The 24,698-nt window shown below is 43.1% G+C and overlaps 1 protein-coding gene across 3 annotated transcripts in view; it reads left to right on the forward strand.

The window, feature by feature from the left end:
• The window catches only part of KIRREL1 (kirre like nephrin family adhesion molecule 1), a 166,710-nt gene that overhangs the window by 16,053 nt on the left and 125,959 nt on the right, over positions 1-24,698 (forward strand). The window contains exon 1 of one of the 3 annotated variants that reach the window (XM_020991448.2): positions 13,800-13,925. The exons of the other annotated variants lie outside the window; for them this stretch is intronic. Coding sequence (XP_020847107.1) covers positions 13,919-13,925 — 7 coding nt within the window. The 5' untranslated portion in view covers positions 13,800-13,918. Of the gene's footprint in view, positions 1-13,799; positions 13,926-24,698 lie in introns of those variants that run through there. 3 annotated transcript variants of the gene reach the window in all.

Consider the following 24,698-nt stretch of genomic DNA (forward strand, 5'->3'; position numbering starts at 1 on the left):
GTCAGCCTAGAGTCTTGGTTGGGGGAAGGAAAAGCAGAATGGTTTTTCTTCTCTAATGCTAAAGCTTTCTAGAATTTTCTTTTAAGGCTGGAGGTATATCTCAGCCCATTCAAAGAAGGGGGGGTGTCTCTTTTTTATCTCTGAAGGTCTAGAAAGGAGATTTCCTTCATCTCCTTCACTCATCCATTATTACTTCTAACAACCCCCTAGCATTCAGAAAGTTCTTCCTGAATATCCACCTAGGGAACAATGGGAGTACCCCTCTTTCTGTCTGATAACCTCTCCAGGGACTTAAGGATTGTCATTGGTTCATCCTTCTCTCTTTTAGATTAAACCATCCCCTCTCCTCCAAGGTCTTTTTCATTGCCTTATGTATGGTAAAGCCATGGTTGAGGATTTCTGATGTGTGTGTGTGTGTGTGTGGGATGGAGGGAGGGAAGAATTTAACCCCTTTTTAGGTCTTATAGGGAAGTTCCAACTCAAGATCAGAAAGAGGAAGTAACAATAGAAATCCAGTTTGGCTTTAAGCAAACAACAAGGTCTTTCCCCACAACTCGTGTCCCTTTATTTAGTATAATTTACCTTCTCACGGGGTTATCCTGCCTGGAGCAGCTGGAGGATCCCTTTTCACCCCCCATTTGACATTGTATATGTCAACTCCATTCATTTCTCTCCCTCCTATGGGTTGGGCCACACAGGAATACTCACAGGTAGCTGGAATTAAAGCTCAAATCCCTCCAGGGATGGAATTTAGGCAAGGAAGAGATGGCCAGAAGAGTGGTACCCAGTAGGAAGTGCTTGCCTGAGTATCATTGATTCCACATATTCCCTCCCCTTGAGGTCATGTAGTCATGCCCTCTGTCCAGCATTGCCTTTTGGGATTAGGCAGCTGTTTGTAAGCCACAGAGTGATGTAACATCACAGTCAAATGTTCATTGGAGAACCATTCTGCGTGAAAGGAGAATTCAGACAAAAGAAGAAACAGAGTTTCTGCTCTTTGGGAGCTCCCATTCTGGTGAGGCAACATAGACATAGACAAGGGGATATATCAGTAATTACAAATTCTGAATTTGAGGCATCCGCAAGGGAGGTTGTTGAGGACTGAGGAAGTGGAATCAGGAGTCTGCCTGGGGAGGTTAGCTAGAGGACAAGAATGGGGACCAAAATTTGGAAAGTGAGTAGGGACAAACCTGGATGGCAAAAAGTAGAAGTGGTATCTCAAATGGAAGAAAATGGCCAATATGAAGACATGAAGGTGGAGGGATTGAGGGATAAAGAATCAGATTTGTCTTCCTGAGGCAGAGTTCAGCTTGAGTGGTCTCAGGAGAGGAGAGCTATATGTTGTTTCTCAGTCATTTCAGTCAGTATCCGACTCTTTGTGACCCATTTGGGGTTTTCTTGGCAAAGATATTGGAGTGGTTTGCCATTTCCTTTTTCAGCTCATTTTACAGATGAGGAAACTGAGGCAGGCAGGGTTAAGTGACTTGCCCAGGGTCCACAGCTCCTAAGTGAGCGATATCTATGCTTTATTAAGTGTGAGCCTTTGATTTCACCATGACCCAGGGACATAAATCCTTATTCTGGCCACAGTGAGGAAATGGTTAGGTATAAGTGGCCCTGCTGTTTTGCCCTCTGGAAGGTTTCTTACCCAGACTTAAAGACAGAATGCATAGAAAATAAGGTTAGACAGTAGGATGCATTTAATAATAGTACTAGCAATAATAAATGATAATAATAAAATAGGTATTGCATAGTGCTTTAAGGTTTGGAAAGAATTTCCCATGTTGTCTCATCTGGTCTTCCCAACAACCTGTGAAGTAGATACTACTATTATGCCCATTTTGCAGATGAGGAAACTGAAGCTGAGCCAGTGACTGGCTTTTCCTGATGGGGAATCATGGTTATATTTGGTTGGGGAAGCAATGAAATCTTTATTCACATAGATCTTCAGAATAAAATGGCCCCTGGTTTCTAAGTCTAAACTAGGTGCCATCCTGACCTGAGGCTGGAGAAGGGATGAGATGACCTTTGGTGATTTTGCCCTTCATGCATGATTATTCAGTGAAGTCTTCTGATAGAAAGAGGAAGTTAGCATCCTTCCTCTTCCCCCATAATATTGTATTAGCCCAAACCTGCACTTATCCATAGGATTTAGATGCCAAGGGTACTAATGTAGACTCCATGAACTTAAATATATATGTTTGTATACACATACATATATAATTATCAATAAATCATATATAATCATCTATATATAATTATTTCAGTATTAATTGGTTTTCTTGTAAGCTTATATGTTTTATCTTGTGGACTGAAAAACATTAATCTGAGAAGGGGTTCCATGGCTCCACCTATGCCAAATTGGTCAACACACACACACACACACACACACACACACACACACACACACACACACACACACACACAACCCTGATAAGAAACTCTGTTTTAGAGCTAGTCCATTCGTTTCATTTCACAGATGATGAGACTGAAGTCCAGGGAAGGTCAGTGACTTGGTTATGATAACACAGGGAATTTATGTCTGTCAGAATTAGAAACTGGGGGTCTCCCAGTCCAGTGATCTTTCCACTATACCATAACTAGATTCACAGAATATCAGAGCTAGAAAGGTCAATCAGAAAGTCAGTCAGTCAACAAACATCTATTAGGCACTAACTATATGCCAGGCACTATGCTAAGCACTGGGAATATAAATACCAGCAAAAGGAAAATAGTCCCTGCCTCCAGGATCTTCCATTCTAATCAGGGAAGACAACACTTACAAAAGGAAGCTGAAGAAGGGGGCAGGGAGGACTCATCTAGCTCAACTCCCTAATTTTACAGATGAGGAAACTGAGGCAAAGCCTCTTGCCTGCCCAAGGTCACCCAGCTAGCTAATAGCAGAGGTGGGCCTAGGATCCAGGTTTCCTGGCTTCCAAGCCAGTGCCTGCTTTAAGGGCATTGTCCAAAGCTGGGAAGAGGGAGCAGCGTCCAGTGGCTGGAGGCCTCTTCCTAGTGCCCTGGCACCAGGGGCCTCTCCCAGCCTGCTTGGCTGAGGTCACCCTCCTTCCACCCTGGAAATCCCCGGCCTCTCCAGGGCTCCTGGCTCCTGCTGGCCTCCGCCCCTCCCTCCCAGCCGCCTGGCTCCCTAGGCCCTTTCCCCTCCCGCTGTCCTTCCCCGTCTGTCGGTCTGTCACTCTGCAGGAGTAAAACGCTGCCTGCTCCAGGAGCATTCGGCGCTTGATAATTTGTGGATTATAGCTAACTCTCGATAAAGATTCCCCTAATTGCTTGGCTCACCTCAGGTTCTATCATCAAAGCAAAGCCGTTAGGCCCCCCTCTCGCCCTCCTTTTCTTTTTATTATCTCTTAATTAATCACTCTGGCTTTCACACTTAGCAGATAATTACAGTCTCCTGGGCACGCAGCTCATTTTCATAACCTCCTGCTCCAAGTAGGCAGCTGAGGGGGGTGAGGGTGGGGGGGGAGATGAGAAAGGGGGGGAAGGGGGAGGGAGAGGGGAGGAGGTAGGGTAGGGGACAGAAGGGAGGGAAGAAAACTTGATCGAGAGCAGAATGGGTCACACTTGCAGTGTCAAACCCTGAACAGTGAACCTAGGATGCCTGCCAGGTCTGGGCGAAGTGACTCGTTCAGAGAGTGGAAGGGAAAATGCCCAGAATGCCAGGTGACAGTGAAGGCGGCGTGGCCAAGAGTTAACACTGCGGCTTCCTCCCAGTCTCTATGAAAAAGTTCTGATTACCCACCCGAAGGGCCACCAGGCACAGGCCTTAATGCCCCCTGGCCAAGCCACAACACTGTGCCCTGGGCTATTGCAACTGATTGGCTGAGGGGCTTGGAAGAGAGAGGAGATTGTTTGAAGGAAATTGCGGATATTTAACCTGTAGAAGAGAAAACTTCAGGGGCACATGATAGCTGTCTTCAAGTATTAGAATGGCTGTCCTGTGGAAAAGAGATTAGATCGGTTCTGTTTGGCCCCACTCATCATCTCACTGTGTCACTACCTGTTTAAAAATCTTTAATAGCTCTTTATTTCCTCCAGGAGAATATACAAAACCATCAGCCTGTCATTTAAAGACCCCTCCCCCACAACCTGCCTCCCTAACTTTCCAGTGTTATTTCATATTGCTCCCCTTCATACATCCTCTAGCTACTAGCTCCTCCTCTTGTATGACCTTTCATTTCCCCCATCTCCATGCGTTTACACAAGCTGCCCACCTCATACTGGGATGCCCTCCCTCCTCCCTTTCACATCTTAGAATGCCTAGTTTCTTTCAAAGATCAGTTCAGGTGGCACTGAACACAAGTCCCTTAGTGATTCCTCCAGGTGTTAATGACCTCTTTTGTTCAGTCATGTCTCAATCTTCATTACCCCATTGGGGGTTTTGTTGGTCGAGATACTAAAGTGGCTTACCATTTCTTTCTCCAGCTCATTTTACAGATGAGGGAATTGAGGAAAATGGGGTTAAGTGACTTGCCTGGGTTCACCTAGCTAGTGAGTGTTTGAGGTTGGATTTGAACTCAAGAAGATCTGGGCCGACACTTTATCCATCCAGCTATCTAGCTGCCCCTAGCTTGCCTAACTCTTGAAATTACTTTGTACTTCATTTGTGTTCATGTGGTTTCTCTGTTCCCAATTCCTTCTCCATAGAATGTAAGATCCTTGTGGGCAAGGACCATTTTGTCATTGATAATATATCAAATAGAAATGAGTAAGTGTAAATATAAATGGTAATATAAATTGATAATATATCAACTATAAATGAATATGTGTAAGCTGGTTTGTTAACCTTTTTTCCTTAATATAAACATCTATTATTATCATTATCATTATTTCTAGAACAGTCTCAAAGTGAAATCTCTCCCTGGCTATCTCCCCTTCACCTCCTCTGCTTAGAGCACTAACCATTATCAGGCTTGATGGTATGCCATGTGTATTGGTACATAGCATCATATACATCTTGGTCTATGCTGCTGCCTTACTCACCTCTTCCTCCTCACACCTTGTGCTAGCCTTGGCACCACTCAGTGTGCTGGCTATAACTTTTCTGTAGGTTTGTCTGCTTAAAAATCCTCATCACAGCCTCAGCCAATCAATAAGACCTTAGGATACCTTATTGTTCCTCCACCCACAACCACCTGTGATCTCTGGCTCACATCGGTGCTTCATAGCTCATCATTGCTGCACCAGGGGAATATCACAGAACATATGGGCATCAAATAGCTTATAGATAATATCCCCAAAGCAAAAAGAAAACAAACCAGCAAAGGTCACAGAAATCTCATTCTTTCGTACTCCTACCCAGGCCCATCCTATCCTGTCTGCTTCATTCCTACTAGTCTATTCATTCATTCTTCCTTCCCCTAGAGCTACCCTGGGTGGGGAAAGGGGTAGGGTTGAAATGAGAAAAATTAGGCCTCTTCTTTCTCACCTAGAAAATTTGCCTGGATCTAGGAGGGCCATTTAGCCTATGAGTCTAGAGTGCAATAGGGGATGATTAACATGGAATCTAAAATCCTCTGGAGATTTCCAAAAGCAGATGCCTTCCTTTAAATTTATCATTGTGAGGCCTTAGCATACAGTTGTTGGTGACCACAAATGGGCTGTGGTCACAGTGATTCAGTGGTCTGTGGTGTGGCAGAAAGAAAGCTGAATTTAAGAGTCAGAGTACCTGGGTTCAGATCCTGACTCTATTTACTTCTCTTTGAAAATGACATAATTGGATTAGCTTATTTCTAAGGTCTCTTCCAGCTCTAATTTCTGCTATCTCAGCTTTAATCTCTTCATCTGCAAAAAAGAAGGATCGGACTAAATCACCTTTAACCTTCCTTGCAATTCAAAACTCTGTGAGCCTATATAATGTGGGCCTGGCTCCAGCAGAACGTCTTCTTTTTGCTCCCATCCTTCATCCAGCGTCTCTGGCCTTGCATTCCTGCAGTTAGAAATTACCTGCACTACTGCTTACCATGACCAGCCCAAGTCCATCTCTGACAAAACCAACCTGATGGCAGTTGGCATCATGATGCTGGTGGATCTTCCAACCTGTTGGCAACACAATGTCTCATGATGGCTCAACAAGTGGTTGGAAGTGTGAAAGGTTGAACAATAGGACATATAAGGTGGAATTAATGGGATGAAAGTCATTTATGGATGATCTTAGAATGGCTTGTCAGTCAACAAAGCATTAGGTCAGAGTTCTTGATTCCAAATAATAGATTGTAAGGAAATTGCACATAGTAGACACTTAATAAATGTTTAATGTTGAATTGAATGGAAATATACTGGCATTCCAAAAGTATTAGTGAAGTTTTAAGCTTTAGTAGCCAGGATTTTTGGAATACACTGTACTTAAACTGCAGGGTGAGTGAATAAAGTTATCTGATAGTAAAAACTTCTTCACTGGGTTGTCAAATAGGCTGACTCTAAAATCTCATTTTCCTAGAAGGGGAGAGCTTCCCGTCATCTAGAGTTAGGTTTTGGTTGGAGGCTGGGGAATGGACTAGACAAATTTTAAGTCTTTTCTTTTCTCAAAACTAGAAATAGTAGAGGGAGTTCCTAGCTCTCTCCTGAAAGCCATATGAGAACCATTAACTGTGTTCATATGATATTTAACCACATCAAACACTCAGAACTCTTATGGCATTTATTGTATATATCATTTTTGGGGATTGAGGTCTTCTGGACAGATTCTGGGCAATCTGAAGTTGGGAAGACCTGGGTGTGAATCCTGCCTCTGACACAAACTAGTTGTGTAAACCCTGGGCAGGTCAATCTCTCTGAACCTTAGTTTCCTCACCAATAAAATGGGGATAATGATATCTATAGTACTTGCCACATTGCGTTGTGAGATTTAACTGAGATAATGTCAGTTAAAAACTTTGTAAACCTTAAATAACAATGTTAGTTATAAGTGCCTTAGTATATACCCTTCCTGGTAGTATTATACTTTAATGTATATGTTCTCTCTTCCCAACTGTCCTTGGAGATCAGTTACTATATATTCTGTACCTGAACGTTTTTTTAATTAGGGTAGTCATATGGGGAAGGCATATCCTCTACTGTGATTTTCCCTTTCTCCTCCCTCCCAAAGGGTAATTACCTCATTTATTTGATGCAATTCAATTTATTTATTCAACAAACAGACTAAGTCAGTCACTTATTTAATTTAAATTAATTATTTATTAAGAGAAATTCATTAAGTCCCTACCATGTGCCAGGTACTGTGGTAAGCACCAGGTATACAAAGAAAGGCAAAAGATAGTCCATACCTTCAAGGAGCTCACAGTCTAATGGAATCCACTATATCAAGGCTTTCTGTTCATTCAGAGATGGTGCTAGGGACACAGAGGTGGCAATGATATAGGGCCTGCTTTTGAAGAGCTTCAGTCTAATAGAAGGTAAAGGCCTGTCTTGGGGATTTGGGTCATCCTTGAGAATGGGCCTGGAGATAGGATGGTGAAAATCGTGAACCAAGTTAGTTCCCTAGAGGCCTCTAATACAGAGTTTCTAATACTCAAGCACTTAAAATTCCTTCTTCCCCATTAGAGGAACATAGGAAGAAGAGACCACCAAGATATTTCTGCTGGAGAAAACAAACGGGCACCCACAGGTCCAACGAGGATCCCAGCTTCTCTGACGGGGACCTCTAACATGTGGTTTTTTCTATCAGTGGCCTTTACCCAAAGATCGACTTTGCAGCCAAAAAGCTCTGAGCCGGAATCACTAGACCAGTTAGGAATTGTAGAATACAGAATGTCTACTACACTAGGAGTGCACAGACTCCTGAGGTCTCCTCCTGTTTCACTTTTGTCTTTTACCCTTGGAGGAACTTAATAAATATCTATTGATTGATTGCTTAATTGACCTAAGAGGTCATTAGTCCTTCTTCCTTCTAGGGCTGAGGACACTTCACTCCAAAGAGGTAAGATACCATGCCCAATTAATCAGCCAGTCAATCAATCAACATTTAGGTGACCAAGATCACAGAGCTAGTCTGTGGAAGAGTCAAGACTAGAACTCAGTTCTCCTCCTCCCCTTTCCCTATCATTTTACCATAATGCTTCTCCAATACTTCTTCCACTACAGACCTCTGAAGTGGAAATAGGTAGAGTTGGGGCTACAATTTGCTTCTCTCTTAGAAAGTACTCCATTCTTGATTTTTTTCTGTCTGCACTATGGTAAAAAACAGCCTTTCTCTCCTCTCTCCTTAGCAGGGGGAGGCCACAAGGTTACCACCAAGGTTTGTGAGAGGACAACCAAAAATGTGTGTGCTTTCAGGGATGTGTCATTGAGAAGAGCAGGGGTAGCCAAGGGACCCCGTGCCTGGGCCATCCAGTCCTCAGCGTAATTTTTCTCTGCTACAAATAAGTTGTCTACTCAGGCCACTGGTGATTCCAGCTCAGAGCCTGCAGGCATCCAACCCTAGGCAAAACTGATCTTTCCTTTGATGACATCAAGGCCTCAGTCTGCCTGGATGTTGCCATCTTGGGGCAGGAAGTCACGGGCAGAGGCAAGTCCCCTGATGTTAGTGGTTCACTATGAAGTGCTATTTTTTTAAAAATAAAAGAATAATTTGCTTTTCTTGTTTGAGAGTTGTTTTTGTTTTGTTGAGGGTTGTCTGTCACAGAGAGGGCTAACTGTACCAGATCTCAGCTTTGTTTATGATTTTAATGTACCTTCTTTAATTGCCTAAGCATCCCAAATAAGAAAACATTTTCCAGAGTAGTTACCCACCAGCCAGTCAGTCAACTAGCATTTATTAAGCACTGACTATGTGCCAGGCACAGTAGAAAGAGTACTGGACTTACCAGGTAGGGGGTCTAAATTTGAATCTTGATTCCTCTAGTAACTATGTGACCTTGGGCATGTCACTTTCCCTCTGAACCTCCTTAATTTCCTCTTCTAAAACATGAGGAGTTTGGATAACATGATGTCTATGTTGCTTCCTAACTCTAAAGTTCTGTGACATGTGTGAGAGGTTATCCAAGGGACTGGATTTCCCCCAGACAAGAGTTGTTCTAATTTATTTAAGGATGAACCCAGTCTAGAGTTAATTGGCTGGAGAGCCAAGGTAACACTGCTTCACCCCTCCACATCACCTCTTCTCACACCTTTCCCCCCAACACACAGATCAGGCTCAGCAGTACAATGGAAAGAGCAGTCCATCTGGAGCCTGAGGCTTGGGGTTCAAATCCCACCTTTGACACTACCTTTGTGATCCAGGCAAAGTTATTTAACCTCTGTTTGGTATTCAGAGCCCTTTACAACCTGACCCCCTCCTAGTTTTCCAACGTTATTACACTTTACTCATCCCACACACACTTTGATGCCCAGTGACTGGGGCCTCCTTATTTGTAACACACAATACTCCATCTCTTAACTCAGGGCAGTTTCACTGGCTACTGTCCCCCATTCCTGCACTTCTCTTCTTCATCTCTGCCCCTTGTCTTCCTTCTAGCCTTAGCTGAAATCTTGCCTACTACAAGAAACATTTCCCACCCACTCCCATACTAATACCTTCTCTCTGTTGATTATTTCCAATTTATTCTATATATAGCTTATTTATGTAGCCTTTATGTAGTTGTTTGTATCTTGTCAGCCCATTAGACCATGAGCTCCTTGAAAAATAGATGTATTCTGCCTTTATTTGTGTCCCCAGAGCTTAGCACAGTTCCTGGCACATAGGAGGCACTTAATAAATGCTTGCTTACTGCCTGACAACCTCTCTGGGTTCCGGTTTCCTCATCTGTAAAATAAGAGAGTTGAATTATATCATCTTGTAGGTCCCTGGCAGCTCTCCATTAGTGACTTTTGTGATAATTTATACATTTTCTACTTTTCCAAAGGGGTAGAGGAAGTGGGGGAGTGTTTTAGGGAGAAGGGGGCAGTAGGGCCCAAGTCTCCAGGGACTACTTAGTGATCTGGCATCCTGGAAATTTGTGAAGTGTGTGTGTGTGTGTGTGTGTGTGTATGTGTGTGTGGTTGGGTTGGGTTGGCCCACCCTGCAGGAAGGGTATGGGAGAATTTGTGTGTATATTTTGATAAAGGTTTCTCCCTAAAGAAGCAAGCTCTCTGGTTTTGTCTTGAACTTTAGCTTTGGACTATGAAAAGGTTTTGCATAGTCTTGTGGGAACATAAACATTTGGCAGATTTCTTTCCCTGAAAGCTGTTTCTACTTTTTTTTTTTTTTGGTGGGTGAGGGAGACTTTGCCCAGCAAGATTAGGGCCCCCTCTTACAGCCAGGCCTCCCTACCCACCTCTCTCCTCTCAAACAGCAAAACAAAGCTAACTGGAGTGTACTGGGAATCATCTCAAAGCAAACTGGGCCATAAGTAGAAAGGGAAGCAAACAGTTCAGTCCTCCCAAGAGGAGAAATTACAAGGGAGAGAGAATAAGCAAATGGCTTCAGTGGTGAACAGCGAATTCCAGACATTTAAAATTCTTTTGGTTTTAATCATCTCAGAGGCAGGCTAGGAGTGTGGGGGAAGGGAAGAAATGAAAACCAGTACCGTGTCCTAAAAGAAAGAGCCATGATCACAATTTGCATGTCTCCTACACTGTTTGTCCAGAGGGCTCAAAGAGTTTATCATATATAAACTCCCTGGTATGGTATCAATCCATACCCCACCCCCACTCCTTCTAAACTCATCAATTCCCACCCCCCCCTAAGCCTTTCTTGATTAACCCTTTATGATTCCAACCTCTTCTTTCTTCAGTGTTCATCCCCCAGTTTATGAGATCCTTTTTCATTACACTCATTTACATAGGTGTGTCTGTTCATTTTTCCCAATTAGACAGTCAATTTCCCAAGGCTGGGAACCTTATCTTGGAGTTGTCTGCTAAACCTGGCCCCCTTTGCCCCTCTTTGAGCACCCCCAAAGTTGCTCTGAGGATGGTGCTGGCAATGTAAGGGTCTTAACTTGCCAGAACACTCTGAAGGAAGATTCAGGATGTATAAGGGCAGAGAGGTAGAGAGGGATAGAAAAGGAGAGGTCAAGTAGTCTGGGACCCAGAGAGGATGAAAGACTTTGTCCAGGATAATCCAGCAAGACAGAGGCAGAGTTGGGTTAAGGATCATGAGAAGGGGCCTTGGAGCTCATTTTGTCCAATGCCTTCATTTTCTGAATAAGGAAATAGAGGCCCAGGGAGGTTAAGGAACTGGCCATAGACGGCAAAGCCAGGATCTGAATCCAGTCCTGACTCCAAATCCGGTATTCTTTCCGTTGTACAGAGTTTCCCTCCCAATACTCACTCTGCATAGTGATCTGAAACAAAGCTACAACCCTTTTATAAGTGACCCATAGGCTCCTTAATGATAATAAAATAATAACAACTGCCATTTATATAGTACTTTAAAGTTGACAAAGGCCTTTGCACAGACTGTCTAATTTGATCCACACAAGAACCACACAAGGTCAGTACTTCATGTGTTATTATCTCAATTTTCAAATGAGAAAACTGAGGCCCTGAGAGATTAATTGCATTATTAATGATCGTACAGCTAGTTAATTTTCAGAGACAGGTCTTTTCAGATTTTAAGTTTTTAAACTAGGATATCCCTGGTTAGCAATCAGTTACTTAGTCCATTAGTTTTGCTACGCACCCATTCCTGTGCCAGGCAAAGAAGGTAAAGACATCTTCTTAGCTATGGGAGGGCACAGACTATTTTATTTTATTTTTGTCTATTTATACCCATTACCCAACTCAGTTTGACTTATGTAAATGTCCTTAAAAATGCTTGTTGTTTAGTTGATGCTTGCCTACAGGGAGCTTATGCTCTAGTTTTGGAGAAGAGACTGATACACAAAACAGTCAGAAACCAATATAAGAAACTATCCTTAAAGAAGGCAGTGTGGTCTGACAGAGTGCTGGGCCTTGATCTGAGGTCACATCTCACCTCTGTTACTTAGTTGAGTGGCCACAGACTGAGCCTCACCTTCCCCATCTGTAAAATGAGAATGATATGATATATTACCTGTAGCACTTAGCTCAGTGGATTGCTCTGAGGCTCAAATAAGATAATATATGTAAAACACTTTGCAGACTTAAAGTGACATAAACACCAGTTGTTTTATTTTTGAAGTGATAAGTTGTGCGGTATAGACTGTCAACCTCACTACCCTTTCCCCTGCTATTCAGTAAGCATGCTCCCTTTTACCTCCAGGATCAAATATAAAATCCTCTGTTTGGCTTTTAAAGCCCTTCTTAACCCACCCCCTTCCTACCTTTTCAATCTTTTTACTCCCCTTCAATAACTCTGGCAACCAGTGGCCCCCTGGCTATTTCTCCCACTAGATACTCTATCTCCTGACTCTGCATTTTCATTGACTGTCCCCCTCCCGCAGCCAAGGCAGGAATTTTCTCCCATCTAATTTCTACCTTCTGGTCACTGAGCTTTCCAGGCACAGCTCAAGTCCCACCTTCTACAGGAAGCCTTTCCTAATCGTTCTTAATATTAATTGTTGTTGTTCAATTGTGTCCCACTCTTCTTGGCAAAGATACTGGAGCACTTTCCCATTTTCTTCTCCAGGTCATTTTACAGATGAGGAAACTGAGGCCAGCAGTGTTAGTTGACTTGCTTAGGGTCACACAGCTAGTAAGTGTTTGAGGTCAGCTTTTTTTTTTTCCTTTTTACGATTATTTTTATTTTTAAGCATTTTTACACCAAGGACATTGGGAGCTAATTGAAATCAGTTGCCAGTCTGCTCCCCCAAGGAGGGGGTATACTTCCTGATAGAGAAGGCATAGAAGGCAACAGAATGGAGTGGAAAGAACACTGAGCTTGCAGCCAGAAACTGCGGGTTCCACACAATTGCTGTGTGGCCTTCTACATAAAGCCTTGGTTTCCGCATTTGTAAAATGAGGGGGCTAGATGAGGTGATCTCTGAAACCTCTTCCAGCTCTCATATTTTGAAGCCATTTTTGAACTCAGGAAGATGAGCCTTCCTGACTCCAGGCCTGGTGCACTATCTACTACACCATCTACCTGCCCTTTAATGTTAGTGCTTTCCCTCTAGCATTATCTCCAATTTATCCTAACAACAACAACCACAACAAGAAAACAACAGCAAAAATAGATTGTTTGTACTTAATTGTTTCCATGTTGTCTTGACCATTAGACTACCAGCTCCTTGAGAGGATGGGATGTTTTCTGCTTTTATTTGTATCCTCAGTGTTTAGCACATAGCCTGGCATATAATAGGTACTTAATAAAGGCTTCTCAGCTTGATTTGACTGTAAGGTTGTTGGAAAGGGAGATTCAATATCATTTATTCAATAGTACCTATAGTCAAAGTACTGAATTGGACTCTGTGGGGGATCCAAAGTCGAGTTATACAAATGTTCTGCCCCCAGGGAGCTTCCAGTCTGGTAAAGGAGACATGTAGACATATAAATTCAAGATAAAGTTAAGTATAGGCAGCTAGGTGGCACTGTGGATAGAGCTCCAGGCCTGGAGCTGGAAGACTCATCTTCCTGAGTTCAAATGTGTCCTCAGAATGGTAGGATTTTTTTTTTTTTTACAAAAACATTGGGTCCCTACTGGATAGAATAGATGGCTAAAGGAATCCATATTGATGGATAGGTGTTCCTACTAGGGGGAGCACCTTTGATTTCAAGTTGATGGGATCAATGTGGGGCATGGGGCAAAGTTCCCGAGAACTTATAAATGAACTAATTTGGCTGAAGTGTGGAGTATACAAAGGAGAAATCCTTGCTCAATTATGACTACTGCCACTGCTGCTGCTTTGTTTCCTTGGGTAAATTCACTTAACTTCTCTTGGTTCCAGCTTTCCGTTGGTAAAATAAAGTTGGATGAGATAAAGTTCCTTCCAGCTCTAAATCTGTGTTCCTGTGATCAGATTTGAAAAGATAGTTTAGTATTGGATTATCGAGGCCTTGAATGCCAGGTAAGAAATTTCTATTTTATTTACCCAGTAGAGAGGGGTCATGATGGCTTTTGAGTGGGGGAGCGAAATGATCATATAATCATATGTATCACATAATCAATGTATTAGGAAGATAAATTTCGCTGCCATATGAAAGATGAATTTGAGAGGGTTGGGGAAACAGGGAGAGAGAAGATTAGTAAGGGTTGGAGTAGTCCAAAGAGGAAAGACTTTATTTTAGAGGTAGGCTTGAATTGGGCCTTAACTCAGTTGACAATTGTTTGAAGGACTAAACCAAGAGAGTATGATAAGATTTCCCCAAGGAACATTGGGGCATTCTACACACAGTCTGGGGGAACTGGCACCTTTCCAACTTTACCCAGGCCATAGGGTATATAGAAGGGGTTTAGGGACCACCAATTGTCTGAACCATTGGACTGTTACTCCTCTGTCTTGAACTTTCTTTCAGTTCCTTTACCCCAAGGTTGGTGAGGCCTTACTTTCTTTCCCTCCATTCTTTCCCTCTGGCTTTTCTTGGCTAGTTTTCCCCTTGACCAGCTTTTCTTAGCTATGAGGTGAGGGAGGGAGCCTGAAATCTTCTAAGCAGAGATAAGGGGATAAGTGGAAAGACCCAGAGCTCTTTAGCTGAGGAGGTAAGAGACACAAGGAGCTCAGGAAGGAAGCAGGAGGGGGTGAGTAAGAGAGAGTTAGTTCAATCATGAAAAATCATGCCCCAGAAGCCTCTTTTGCTTCATGTGGGTACCCTCCCCTTGACCTTCCTCTCCTTCTTCTTCCTTCTCTGCTTATGTCTCTGCTTTCTTATGCCTTTTACTCACGATTTCCTTACCAACCCATAACCTCTGTCTTTGCCCTCCTCATCTGCTTTGCAACCCTTCTCTTTTACTCAACCTCCAGCTAGCTGCCCCTCCATTTCCCACATGCCCTACAATAATATAATAATAATAATAATAATAATAATAATAATAATAATAATAACAACTCACATCTATACACATTTTACCGTTTAGGAAACACGTCTTACTGTTTTCTGATGTTTCTCAAAATGTTACAATTCACAAAGTCCATCTCCATCCCCATCCCCCACCTCCACTCCCAATAGAAAAAGAGTTTTGGAGCCAAAAGAAACCTTAGAGAAAGAGTCAGGAGACTTGGATTCCAGTCCCAGCAAACCTTTTAACTCTGAGCCTCAATGACTTCATAGGCAAAACAAAGGGACCGGGGTAAATGATGTCTCCTAGTTTCTTTTCACACTCATTTAGTACTCGGTATAATAACAACTCCTCGCTTTGTGGGGTTTGGAGAGAATAAGTGACTTGTCTATAGTCATAGAGCCAGTTAGTGGCAAAACCAAGAGCAGAATCTAGGTCTTCTGAGTTACCATCTTGTGTTCCTGCCTGCTACCTGTGAGACCCTGGGCATGTTACTTAACTGGGCCTCAGTTTCTCTAGTTTACAAAATGAGAGTAATGGACTACATGGCCTCGGAGGTCCCTTCCGCCTCTAAATCTATGAGCCCTATGGTCTCTTTTTGCTCTGTTAAATCATTCTCTCTACTCCTACCAAAAGGGGGGGAAAAGTGTTGGGGTTTTTTTTTCATGATTCTGAGAAGGTAGGAGTAATATGGTAGTAACATATGTTCTTTGTCCTACTTTAGAGGTTGTAAGGTTTTTATCTTTGTCTCATCTTTTCTATCCAAAGTTGATTCTGGAGATGAGGGAGGAGAATTAGGAGCTGAGCAAATGAAAACAATGAAGGCAGGGGTCAGTATGGAGATACATGGGGGAAAGGAACCATCCTTGATTAGGAAGATTCAATGATAGTGGATGTTACAATGAAAAAAACAGGAGGCTGACAGCTAGGAAATGTGGTTCTAGTCCAAATTCTGCTACTAACTCAATGTGTGAATTTGGGTGAGGTGAGTAATTTGAACTGGGGGCGGGGGGGGGAGGGGAGAGGGAGAGTATTATTAGAGATCATTTATTGATGATCTCTAACAATTTTGATTCTATGACAGCATTCCAGGAAGGATGTGCTGCTCCACTGTCTCTGATGTAATAATAGCTGATATTTAGATAAAGTTTACAAAGCGCTTGATAGACACTATTTCATTTGATCCTCACAACAACCCCTATATCAGGTAGGTACTACAGGTTAATCTGTATTTTACAGATGAGGAAATTGAGACTTAGAGAGGTTGACTGATGGGCTTGCAATCATATAACTAATAAAAATGGGAACTGGGATATGAACTCAGATATTACTCCAAATTCAACACTGGAGCCTTGATGTCTACCCTGTTATTCTAGGACACGGGACAAACTTTTCCAGTGGTTCTGGCCTATGCTGCTTCCTTCCTTCCATGCCACTGGCAATTTAAAAAAAAAAGTCAGGATCTTTCCTGGCTACCTGGAAACTGGGGGAAGAGGAGGGAAGGTGAAACCATTACAAAATCATAGAATATTCATCAATCAGTCGATAATCGTGTATTAAGCAGTTACAATGTGCCAGGCACTGTGTCAGGTGTTGGGGATGCCAATACAAAGAATGGAACAATTCTTACTCTCAAGGAGCTTACAGTCTAACAGAGAACAAAAACCACACAGTGATAAAGCTGTAAGGGACCTTAGAGGCTTAAAGATCATTTAGAGGGAAGAAACTGAGGCTCAGAAAAGGAAAGTGATTTGCCCAAGGTCACATAGTGAGTAGTAGTCAGGACTTCAACTCAGAGTCCAACCCCAATCCTACTTGGAAATCATTGTTGGCCCCCCCCCCAGTCTTTTCCTCCCCCATTTCCCCTTTACCCTAAAGACTTCAAAGCACATTACAGAGCATCACTCCTCCTTTCTGATAGGTGTGTGGGGGTTCAGTGGGGGGTGGATAGATGATAAATTGGCTCTCAGTTTTATTGATGGAAGGGGGGTAAATACCTATAGAGAATATTAGAGATATAACCACCAAATCCTGCTCCTTCTTGGAATAAAGACAGATCCCCTCCTCACACCGACACATACACACATTCACTCCATGAACCCCTCCTACTGTGGCCCCCCGCTGGTGCTGTCATAGCAACCAGGGGATTAGGACCAGCTTGGAAACCCAAAGATTTGAGGAGGGGGTTTGCTAGAGAGGCAGGTGGAAGGCGGAAATGAACAAGGAGGAGCGGGAAAATGATAAAGGGATGGGGGAAGGGAGGGGAAAGAGGAAAGCAAGGAGAAAGGGGATGCAAGAGGAGGAAAAGGAAGAAGAGGGGGAGGGAAGGGAGAAAGAGAGATAGCGAGAGGAAGGTAAAGAGAATAGGGATGGATAAAAGAGAGATCTCAGTCAGAGAGGGAGAAAGGAGAGGGGAGGAAGAGGAGAAAGAGGAGGATGGGGAGAGAGAGAGAGGGAGGGGGAGAAAGAGAGAGAGAGGGAGAGAGAGAGAGAGAGAGAGAGAGAGAGAGAGAGAGAGAGAGAGAGAGAGAGAGAGAGAGAGAGAGAGATCCTCAACTTTTATTTAAAATCAGAGAGCAGTTGTATGCCTGGAGTCGTTACTATGGCAACGGCAAAGAAAAGGAGATAGAGAGAGAGTGTAAGGCCGTGAAAACCCAATAGGGGTAAATGTTTAAAGCCAGGAACAAAAACCATTCAGAGATAATTAAGTAACAGACAGCAGGTTCTAGACTCCTTCTGATTGTCAGGGGACCTGCCCCCACATTCCAGCCTGCTGCTTGTACCTCTCTCCCCACTCCTACCTTTTGCCTTCTTCCTTCTCCTCCTAAAGAGGCCTTCAAAGTAGTGGGGAATGAACACTGACCCTCCTCCCAATTTCTTCAAGCTGGGGCCTGGCTTTCTAACACTGCTTGTCTTTGGCTTTTAAGAAAAGATGTGTTGTTTCAGGGTGGGGTTGGGGATGAAAATTTGGAAATGAAAGTAAAATAAAATTGAATTAAATGAATAAAAGGTGTGACTTTGCAGCAAGAGGTGCTTAGGTCAGAGAAAAAGAAGAACTTTCTGACCTTGAGTTTTTAGATGGAAGACTGAGAAAGGTAGTAAAATTTCCTCCACACCAGGGATCATTAAGGAATAATAGATAGGCATTATGCTTGGTTGAGTTTGGATAAATCCAAGGTTTCCTTGAAATAAATGTGAGCTTGGAAAAGGTAAAACTCTTCTTCTAAAAATGGAAATTGCTGTAGTTCTGTGAGACTCAGAGTGGCAAAATATGTGGTGATGATGATGATGATGATGATGATGATGACTATGACAACAATAATAACACACCCATAAAAGGATAGGGTTTTGGAGCTAGAGACTCCTCTGCTGCTAACCAGCTGTGTGACCTTGACAGAGTCATTTCCCTTCCCTTGGCCTCAGTTTCTTGACCTGCAAAAATAGAGTTGGACTAGATGATCTTTAAAATACCTTCCAGCTCGATTCTATTCTGCTTAGCCAAGGGATCTGCCATTTCAGACTTCTCTATGGCATATCCCTTGGCCTCTAGTGACTTAGCTCTCACCAAGCCTCATATAAAATATAGCCAGAAGTTGAGACCAGATTGTAGAAGCTGGGAGTATTCTCTGGAATCAGAAAAGTAGAATTATCCTTCATCTGAGACTCAGAGCCAATAGTTCCACTCTCCTCCAGGACATTTGAAGAGTGCCCCTATTTCCCTCAATTGCTATCTCCTCAGGGAAATAGTCTTTTGGACTCTGCCTCTTCTAGCCTCCAAATTCCTTCTCAGAAGTCTTGATTGCCCTAGAGCGTGGTGATATATCTTTCCTCCAATCATCTCTGGGTGTAGCCTTCAACTGAGAGTTAGGGTAGCCAAGTTGGAATAATACCACTACTAAGTTTACAATTAACCAAGCACTTTCTTTGATGTGCACAGTAGAAATGCTGTTATTCCCATTTTGCAGACTAAGAAGATGTCAGTTTACTTGCCCAAGGTCACACGCTGTCAAAGTGGAGACTCAAACAACATATCTTCTACAGTGAAATCCAAGATCTTTTTGCTAGACAGTACTGCTTTACCTTTATAAAAGATGGAAGGCTAGCTCCAGCCAAGTCTCAATTCTCCTTCCAAAGGCAAGGTGGGGCTTTTAGGCCTTCAGGTCAAAGGCTATCTCACTCCATCCTCCCTTCTATAGAGAGGTGGCATGGAAAATCCTAAATCCTTTCATTTACTGCATTTCTCTTGATATGCCTATTTCCTTGACTTTTCTATCCTTCCTTTCCTTCTCCCCCATTCCTTTAGGGAAAGGAAGTATCCCTCTCAATCTCTTCACACTTGGCTTTGGAATGCACTATTAATAATACAAATTATAATTATCACTATTAATTATGAATAATAACTGTAAGATTTGCCTTGCTGATTGTTTAGTTTATGCCAATATTTAAATGAGTTTGTAATTCCCTGTGCACACCCGGACTGGCAGCCAGAACCTGCTGGGTAGCAGAGAGAAGTCAATCTGTCTGGGATTAAAATTTGGCCATGGATGATCCACAAAATTGAGAATCCATATGAAGATAATAGGTGACAAAATAGTGTTCAGTCAGACCAGATGACACCTTGTCACACAAAGAGGAAGTCCAGGATTAGGGGGGAAAATGATAGGACAGGAAAAGTTTAAGAAAGAAAAATTCCCTCTGTCCCTGCAGCCATCTCTTCCCTTTGTCAAAGAGTAATCTGGTTCCTGCAGCCTGGCTTCTTGATTCTAACTCATTGCCAACCCTCTTTTGATTTGGTCTCTCAACAAAACCTGAGCTTAGTAGCTCTCTGCTTCCTTGGGTGACGTATTCATTTTCTCTTACCTTAGTGGAGTAGAAAGAAAAGAAGTCAGGAGACCTGGGTTTACTGCTTCTCTTAGTTATTTGTGTGACTGTAGCACATCATTTATCTTCTGTGAGCCTTACTTTTACCCATCTGTAAAATGGGGATAATAATACCAATGCTCTTGTTTTGAAAGTTGAATCAGATAATATATTTGAAAGCTTCAAATCACCATACAGACATGAGGGATTTAAGTCAGAAATGCCCTTATAGAATTGTGTGTGTGTGTGTGTGTGTATGTGTGTGTGTGTGAGAGTGATATGTCTTCCTGTTCAACTTTCCTATTTTCTCTCACTTTCTTACAATCCTTTTTTCTTTCTGTTTTCTCATTCATTCTTTCAAGGTCTTTTCTCTTATTCCTCCTCATTTTTCTCCCTGTTATTCTCATTTCCTCTTCCTGCTTTCAAGGTTCCTGTCTTTTTTCTCAAGGTTTGTCTCTATCTCTGTTTCCTTCTCTGTGTATGTTTCCCTTTCCCTCACTTACCTTTTATAAAAGAAGCAAAGCTAGCACCAGCCAAACCAATTTTCCTTCAAAGGTTGCGTAAGGATAAATTAGGGCTCCAGATACAGATATTGTGTGTGTGTGTGTGTGTGTGTGTGTGTGTGTGTTTAATAACTCTCCCTTTTTCTCTCTGTATCTCTTACTCTTCTGTTGTTAGAGATTTTTTTCCCCCTCCCAGTTCCTTCTGGAAAAAAAAAAGGCAGTCTTCCCAATCTCTTTAGGCCTCTCACTTTCAAAGACAAAAGATCCTTCAGAATTAAAGAGGAAGAAGGGAGAAAAAAAAGTTTTTTTTTAAAAAGATTCCAGTTAAAATCCTCCACCAGGGTAAAAAACCTGACAGAAAAGCTTTGTTTGAAGGGAATGTGAAGGGGGAGGACAGGGGGGATGGGGACTGGCAACTCTCAACTTCAAACAGCAAAAATATCTTGAGAGTTGAAGAAAATCTAGAGATTTTGAAAATTCCCATTGAAGTGACTGGGATGACTTTGATTTTCTTTTTAACCAGGGATATTCTGAGAGCGTCTTCTCTGAGGTTCACTGACTGTCTTAAGAGGGAGAATTGAGGGGCAAGAGGAGGGGAGTAGGAAGCCACTGTTTTGATTTTTCAGTTGTTTGGGGTGGGGGCGGTTGTTTCCAAAAGAGTTGGAGGTGAATTTAGATGATAACTCTGCCAGGAGACCTCAAACAGACTGGAGTCCATTTAGCAACATATCTCTTGCCTCAGTTCTCTACTGAGAAAAGTGAGGTTGAGGAGGGAGAAGGACAGGAGCCCATCTTGTGGAACCAACTTGTGGTGGTGAAACTGGTGAAACTTTAGAAGGGACTTGTGGGCAAGTGGGAGGCGGCCTCGTGGTGTTGCCTTGGAAACAGAGTGGCTGAAAGGGGACCGGGAAAGCCAAGGGAAGCAGGAAGGGAGAGGAAAGGAGAGAGTCTGATTGGTGGCGGGAGAGAATGGAGTGTGCGTGGGTGGATGAGTAGGAAGGCAGGTAGAAGGACCTTAGTCAAATCATATTTCATTTCCTGTTGTGCCTAGGCATTTTTTTTTTAAAGAAGACATCCCCTAACTTTTAGCCTTTGAGCTAAAGAAGGCCATAGAGGTCACACAGAATCACAGAATTAGACCCATCTTGCCTAATCCATGCCTCAAAGGAATCCCCACTATAATAGCCAGACTGCGCACTGAGGCCTCCAGTGAGGGGGAACCCACCCCTCTTTGAAGGCAGGCCACTTCTCCTTTTGGGGTAGCTAGGTGGCACCATAGTACACAGAGTGCTAGGCTTGGAGTCAGGAAGACTCATCTTCCTGAGTTCAGATCTGGCCTCAGACACTTACAAGTTGTGTGACCATGGGTGAGTCACTTAACCCTGTTTGCCTTAGTTTCCTTGTCCGTAAGATGAGCTGGAGAAGGAAATGGCAAACCACTCCAGTATCTTTGCCAAGAAAACGCCAAAATAGGGTCACGAGGATTCAGATTCTGCTGAAAATGACTAAACAACAAAAATTGTTAGGAAGCCTGTTTTTGACATCTAGCCTGAATTTGCAGCTTCCCCCTATGGCTTCTGGTACTACCCTCTGGGGCCAAACTGAACAATTTTAATTCCTCCTCTGTGTGCCAGCCCTTTAAACGCTTGAACACAGCTTTCATTTCCCCTGAGTCTTCTCTTCTCCAGGCTAAACATTCCCAGGGTTTTCAACAGATGACATGGGCTCAAGGCCTTTCACTGCCACACTTGCGTGGACTCTCTCTAGCTTACCAGTGTCCTTCTTCCACCATGGTGCCCAGACCTGAAGCCAGTGCTCTGGATGTGGGCTGATCAGGGCAGGGGGCAGGGACACTTATCAGGGATCATCTGGTCCAGTGTCATCATTTTACATATGAGAAATCTGAGGCCCAAGGAAGTGGCATCCAGAGCCATTGAACAAGTCAGTGAAAGAGCCAGGACTCAAATTTAGGTATTCTGATTCCCAGTATATCACTCTTTACAGTGTACCCTGCTGCCTAGCAATCTCCCCGGCTCTATTCATTTCTATATGCTTGACCCTTCTCCTCCTTCCCCCTTCTCCCCCATGGAGTCCATGGGAGGAAAAAAAGCAGAGGGATATCTTTTCTCCTTGGGGAAGGGCAAGAGGAAAAGAAAGACTGGGTGCATAATGAAGCTGGTGGTAGGGGGAAGAAAAAAGAGTGGATAAAGGCAGAAATAGCAGGCAGGAGATAGTTGCACAGGCAGACCCAGGAGAGGAAATCTGGGCAAAGAGAAGAAAGAATAGGGACTGGAACCAATCAATCATTAATCGTATATTAAGTGCCTACCTTCATGGGCCACTCTGCAGTCAGCTCTCAATTATCTGCCTGTGGATTATACACTGGGGACTCTCTGTGGCAAATGTTTAATCCCAGACTGGCTTTGCCCTGACAGCCAGCACAACTCCTGGGCCCCCTCCTCCAGCCATTGGTTGGTGTGTGATCTGGGAATACAAACCCATTTTAATATTAGCCTGAGCAAAACATAATTAGGAAAAGAAATCTGCTTCTGCTGCAGCTGCAAAAAAGTTATATAAGGCATTTCAAAGCCACATAGAAATGACTTTGGATTATCTACACTGCTGCTCCCCACCCAAGTAACTGAAAGTTGACCAAACAAATTGAGGCAAAGGAAAAAAAAAGCCACAGTGCCTGAGGTCCAGGGGTTTCCAGTCTGAGACAGATATGCTGACATGGACAAACCTGAAAGGACTCACAGATCACAGGACAGACATATTACAAGGACATGAGCTGAATGAATTAGGACAGGAATAAAGTATCAGGAGGAGAAGAGACAGAAGGGAAAGAGGCAAGAGAGAATGAAAAAGAAAAGAAACTCAAGGCCAAGGGCTTTCTTTTGGTGTCCTACTGTTGGGGGATGGAGTAGTGAAGGCAGAAGAATTTACCAAATTCTGAGGAACAAATCCCAGGCAGTGAGGGGCAAATGGTATTACTGAATCTTTCCAGCCCAAGAAGCAAAAAAGGCAAAATTAATTCAGTGAGGGATTGCCTCTGTGTGTGTGTGTGTGTGTGTGTGTGTGTGTGTGTGATTATTGTTATTTCTGAAGTTTAAGACAAGCAGAGAGAAGCATTTGGAACTGACTGCTGGCAGGCCCTTGCTTCTTAGGTAGTTGGGAGGGGGTGGGGGAGATCTGGGGAAGCAAATCCTCCTGGGTATCAAGTCCACAAATAGACCCCAGGCCTGGCTCTTCCACCATTCTAGTTCCTCTCAGTCTGGACTATACAGTTTGGACACTTAACTTGGGTGGAGGGAGGCAGGAGTGGAAACTTTAGGGCTAATTATTGGGTCTCTCTCTGCTCTTCTAGGGAGCATGGGGCAGGAAATTCCTCAAATTCCAGGCTTGTAGGATCATTGCTGAGCTTAACCGCAGAGAGAGGGATAGCTGCCTCATCTCCATCTTTTCCTTTGCAACTGAAAACAGCAGGCAAAGTTTAAAAAAAAAAAGGGGGGGGAATGAAGACTAAGATAAAAGTCTCAAGCATAACAGTGCCCCCTCATAATGAAAACTCAAGCTCAGGGAATCTCAAAAAACTTGGCCCTGAAATAAGGAAGAGTATCATTCAAAATAGACTGCTGTGGGCTGGGACAGGAATTTTTCCCAGGGTGAACTTTTTAGATCCATAGAGTAAATCAGTGGAAAGGAACTTGCTTTATGAGAACCACAGCAAGAGCCGTCTTGTTTAAAGAATTGTAGTGGTTCAGGGAGTCCCGTTGGATGGGGCTTGAGGGTTTACAGCCATTTAATTCCATTCAACAAGCATTTGTGGGGTACCTATTATGTGCCTGGCAGTGTGATAGATATTGGGGATACTGAGTCAAAAAAGGAAGGCATCTCGGCCTCAAAGAGTTTGTTAGGTCCTAAGAGAAAGGTAAGCTTGCACCACTCCCATTTCTGTATGGACTCTCCAGTGCTAGAATCACCCCCTCATACACACATACACACACACACACACACACACACACACACACACATGCATGGACACACACACACTTTGTACTGAGGAAAATAGAATCTTGCTTCAGGCAGATATTTACCTCTTTCTCTTGATTGGCTTGCATGTGATTTATCCATTTGGTGGATTATCTGAGGAAAATGTTTAATCCCAGGTCTGGTTCCTTCAGGGATTCCCACCCTCACCCCCCAGTTCCCCTGTAGCCAAGAGACATCTTTCTCTCACCATCAGTTAATGTGTACTCTCAGGGAACACAGACCCATTTTAATATTACCTTCAGCAGAACATAATAAGGTGCTGCTAAAAATTCATTATAATGTGTTCCAAAGCCAAAGAGAAATTGCTTTTTGTATTCTCTACTCTACCGCTCTACTCCATTGGTTTGGCTAATTGAGACTTGAATGCTTTAATAATAATTGTGTAGTGGTCAGAAAGCACCAACCATCTCAGCATGGCTACTCCAGGG

This window comes from Phascolarctos cinereus, unplaced genomic scaffold (assembly GCF_003287225.1).
Source record: "Phascolarctos cinereus isolate Bilbo 61053 unplaced genomic scaffold, phaCin_HiC Scaffold_5;HRSCAF=322, whole genome shotgun sequence".
In the NCBI taxonomy this organism is placed as follows: domain Eukaryota; kingdom Metazoa; phylum Chordata; class Mammalia; order Diprotodontia; family Phascolarctidae; genus Phascolarctos; species Phascolarctos cinereus.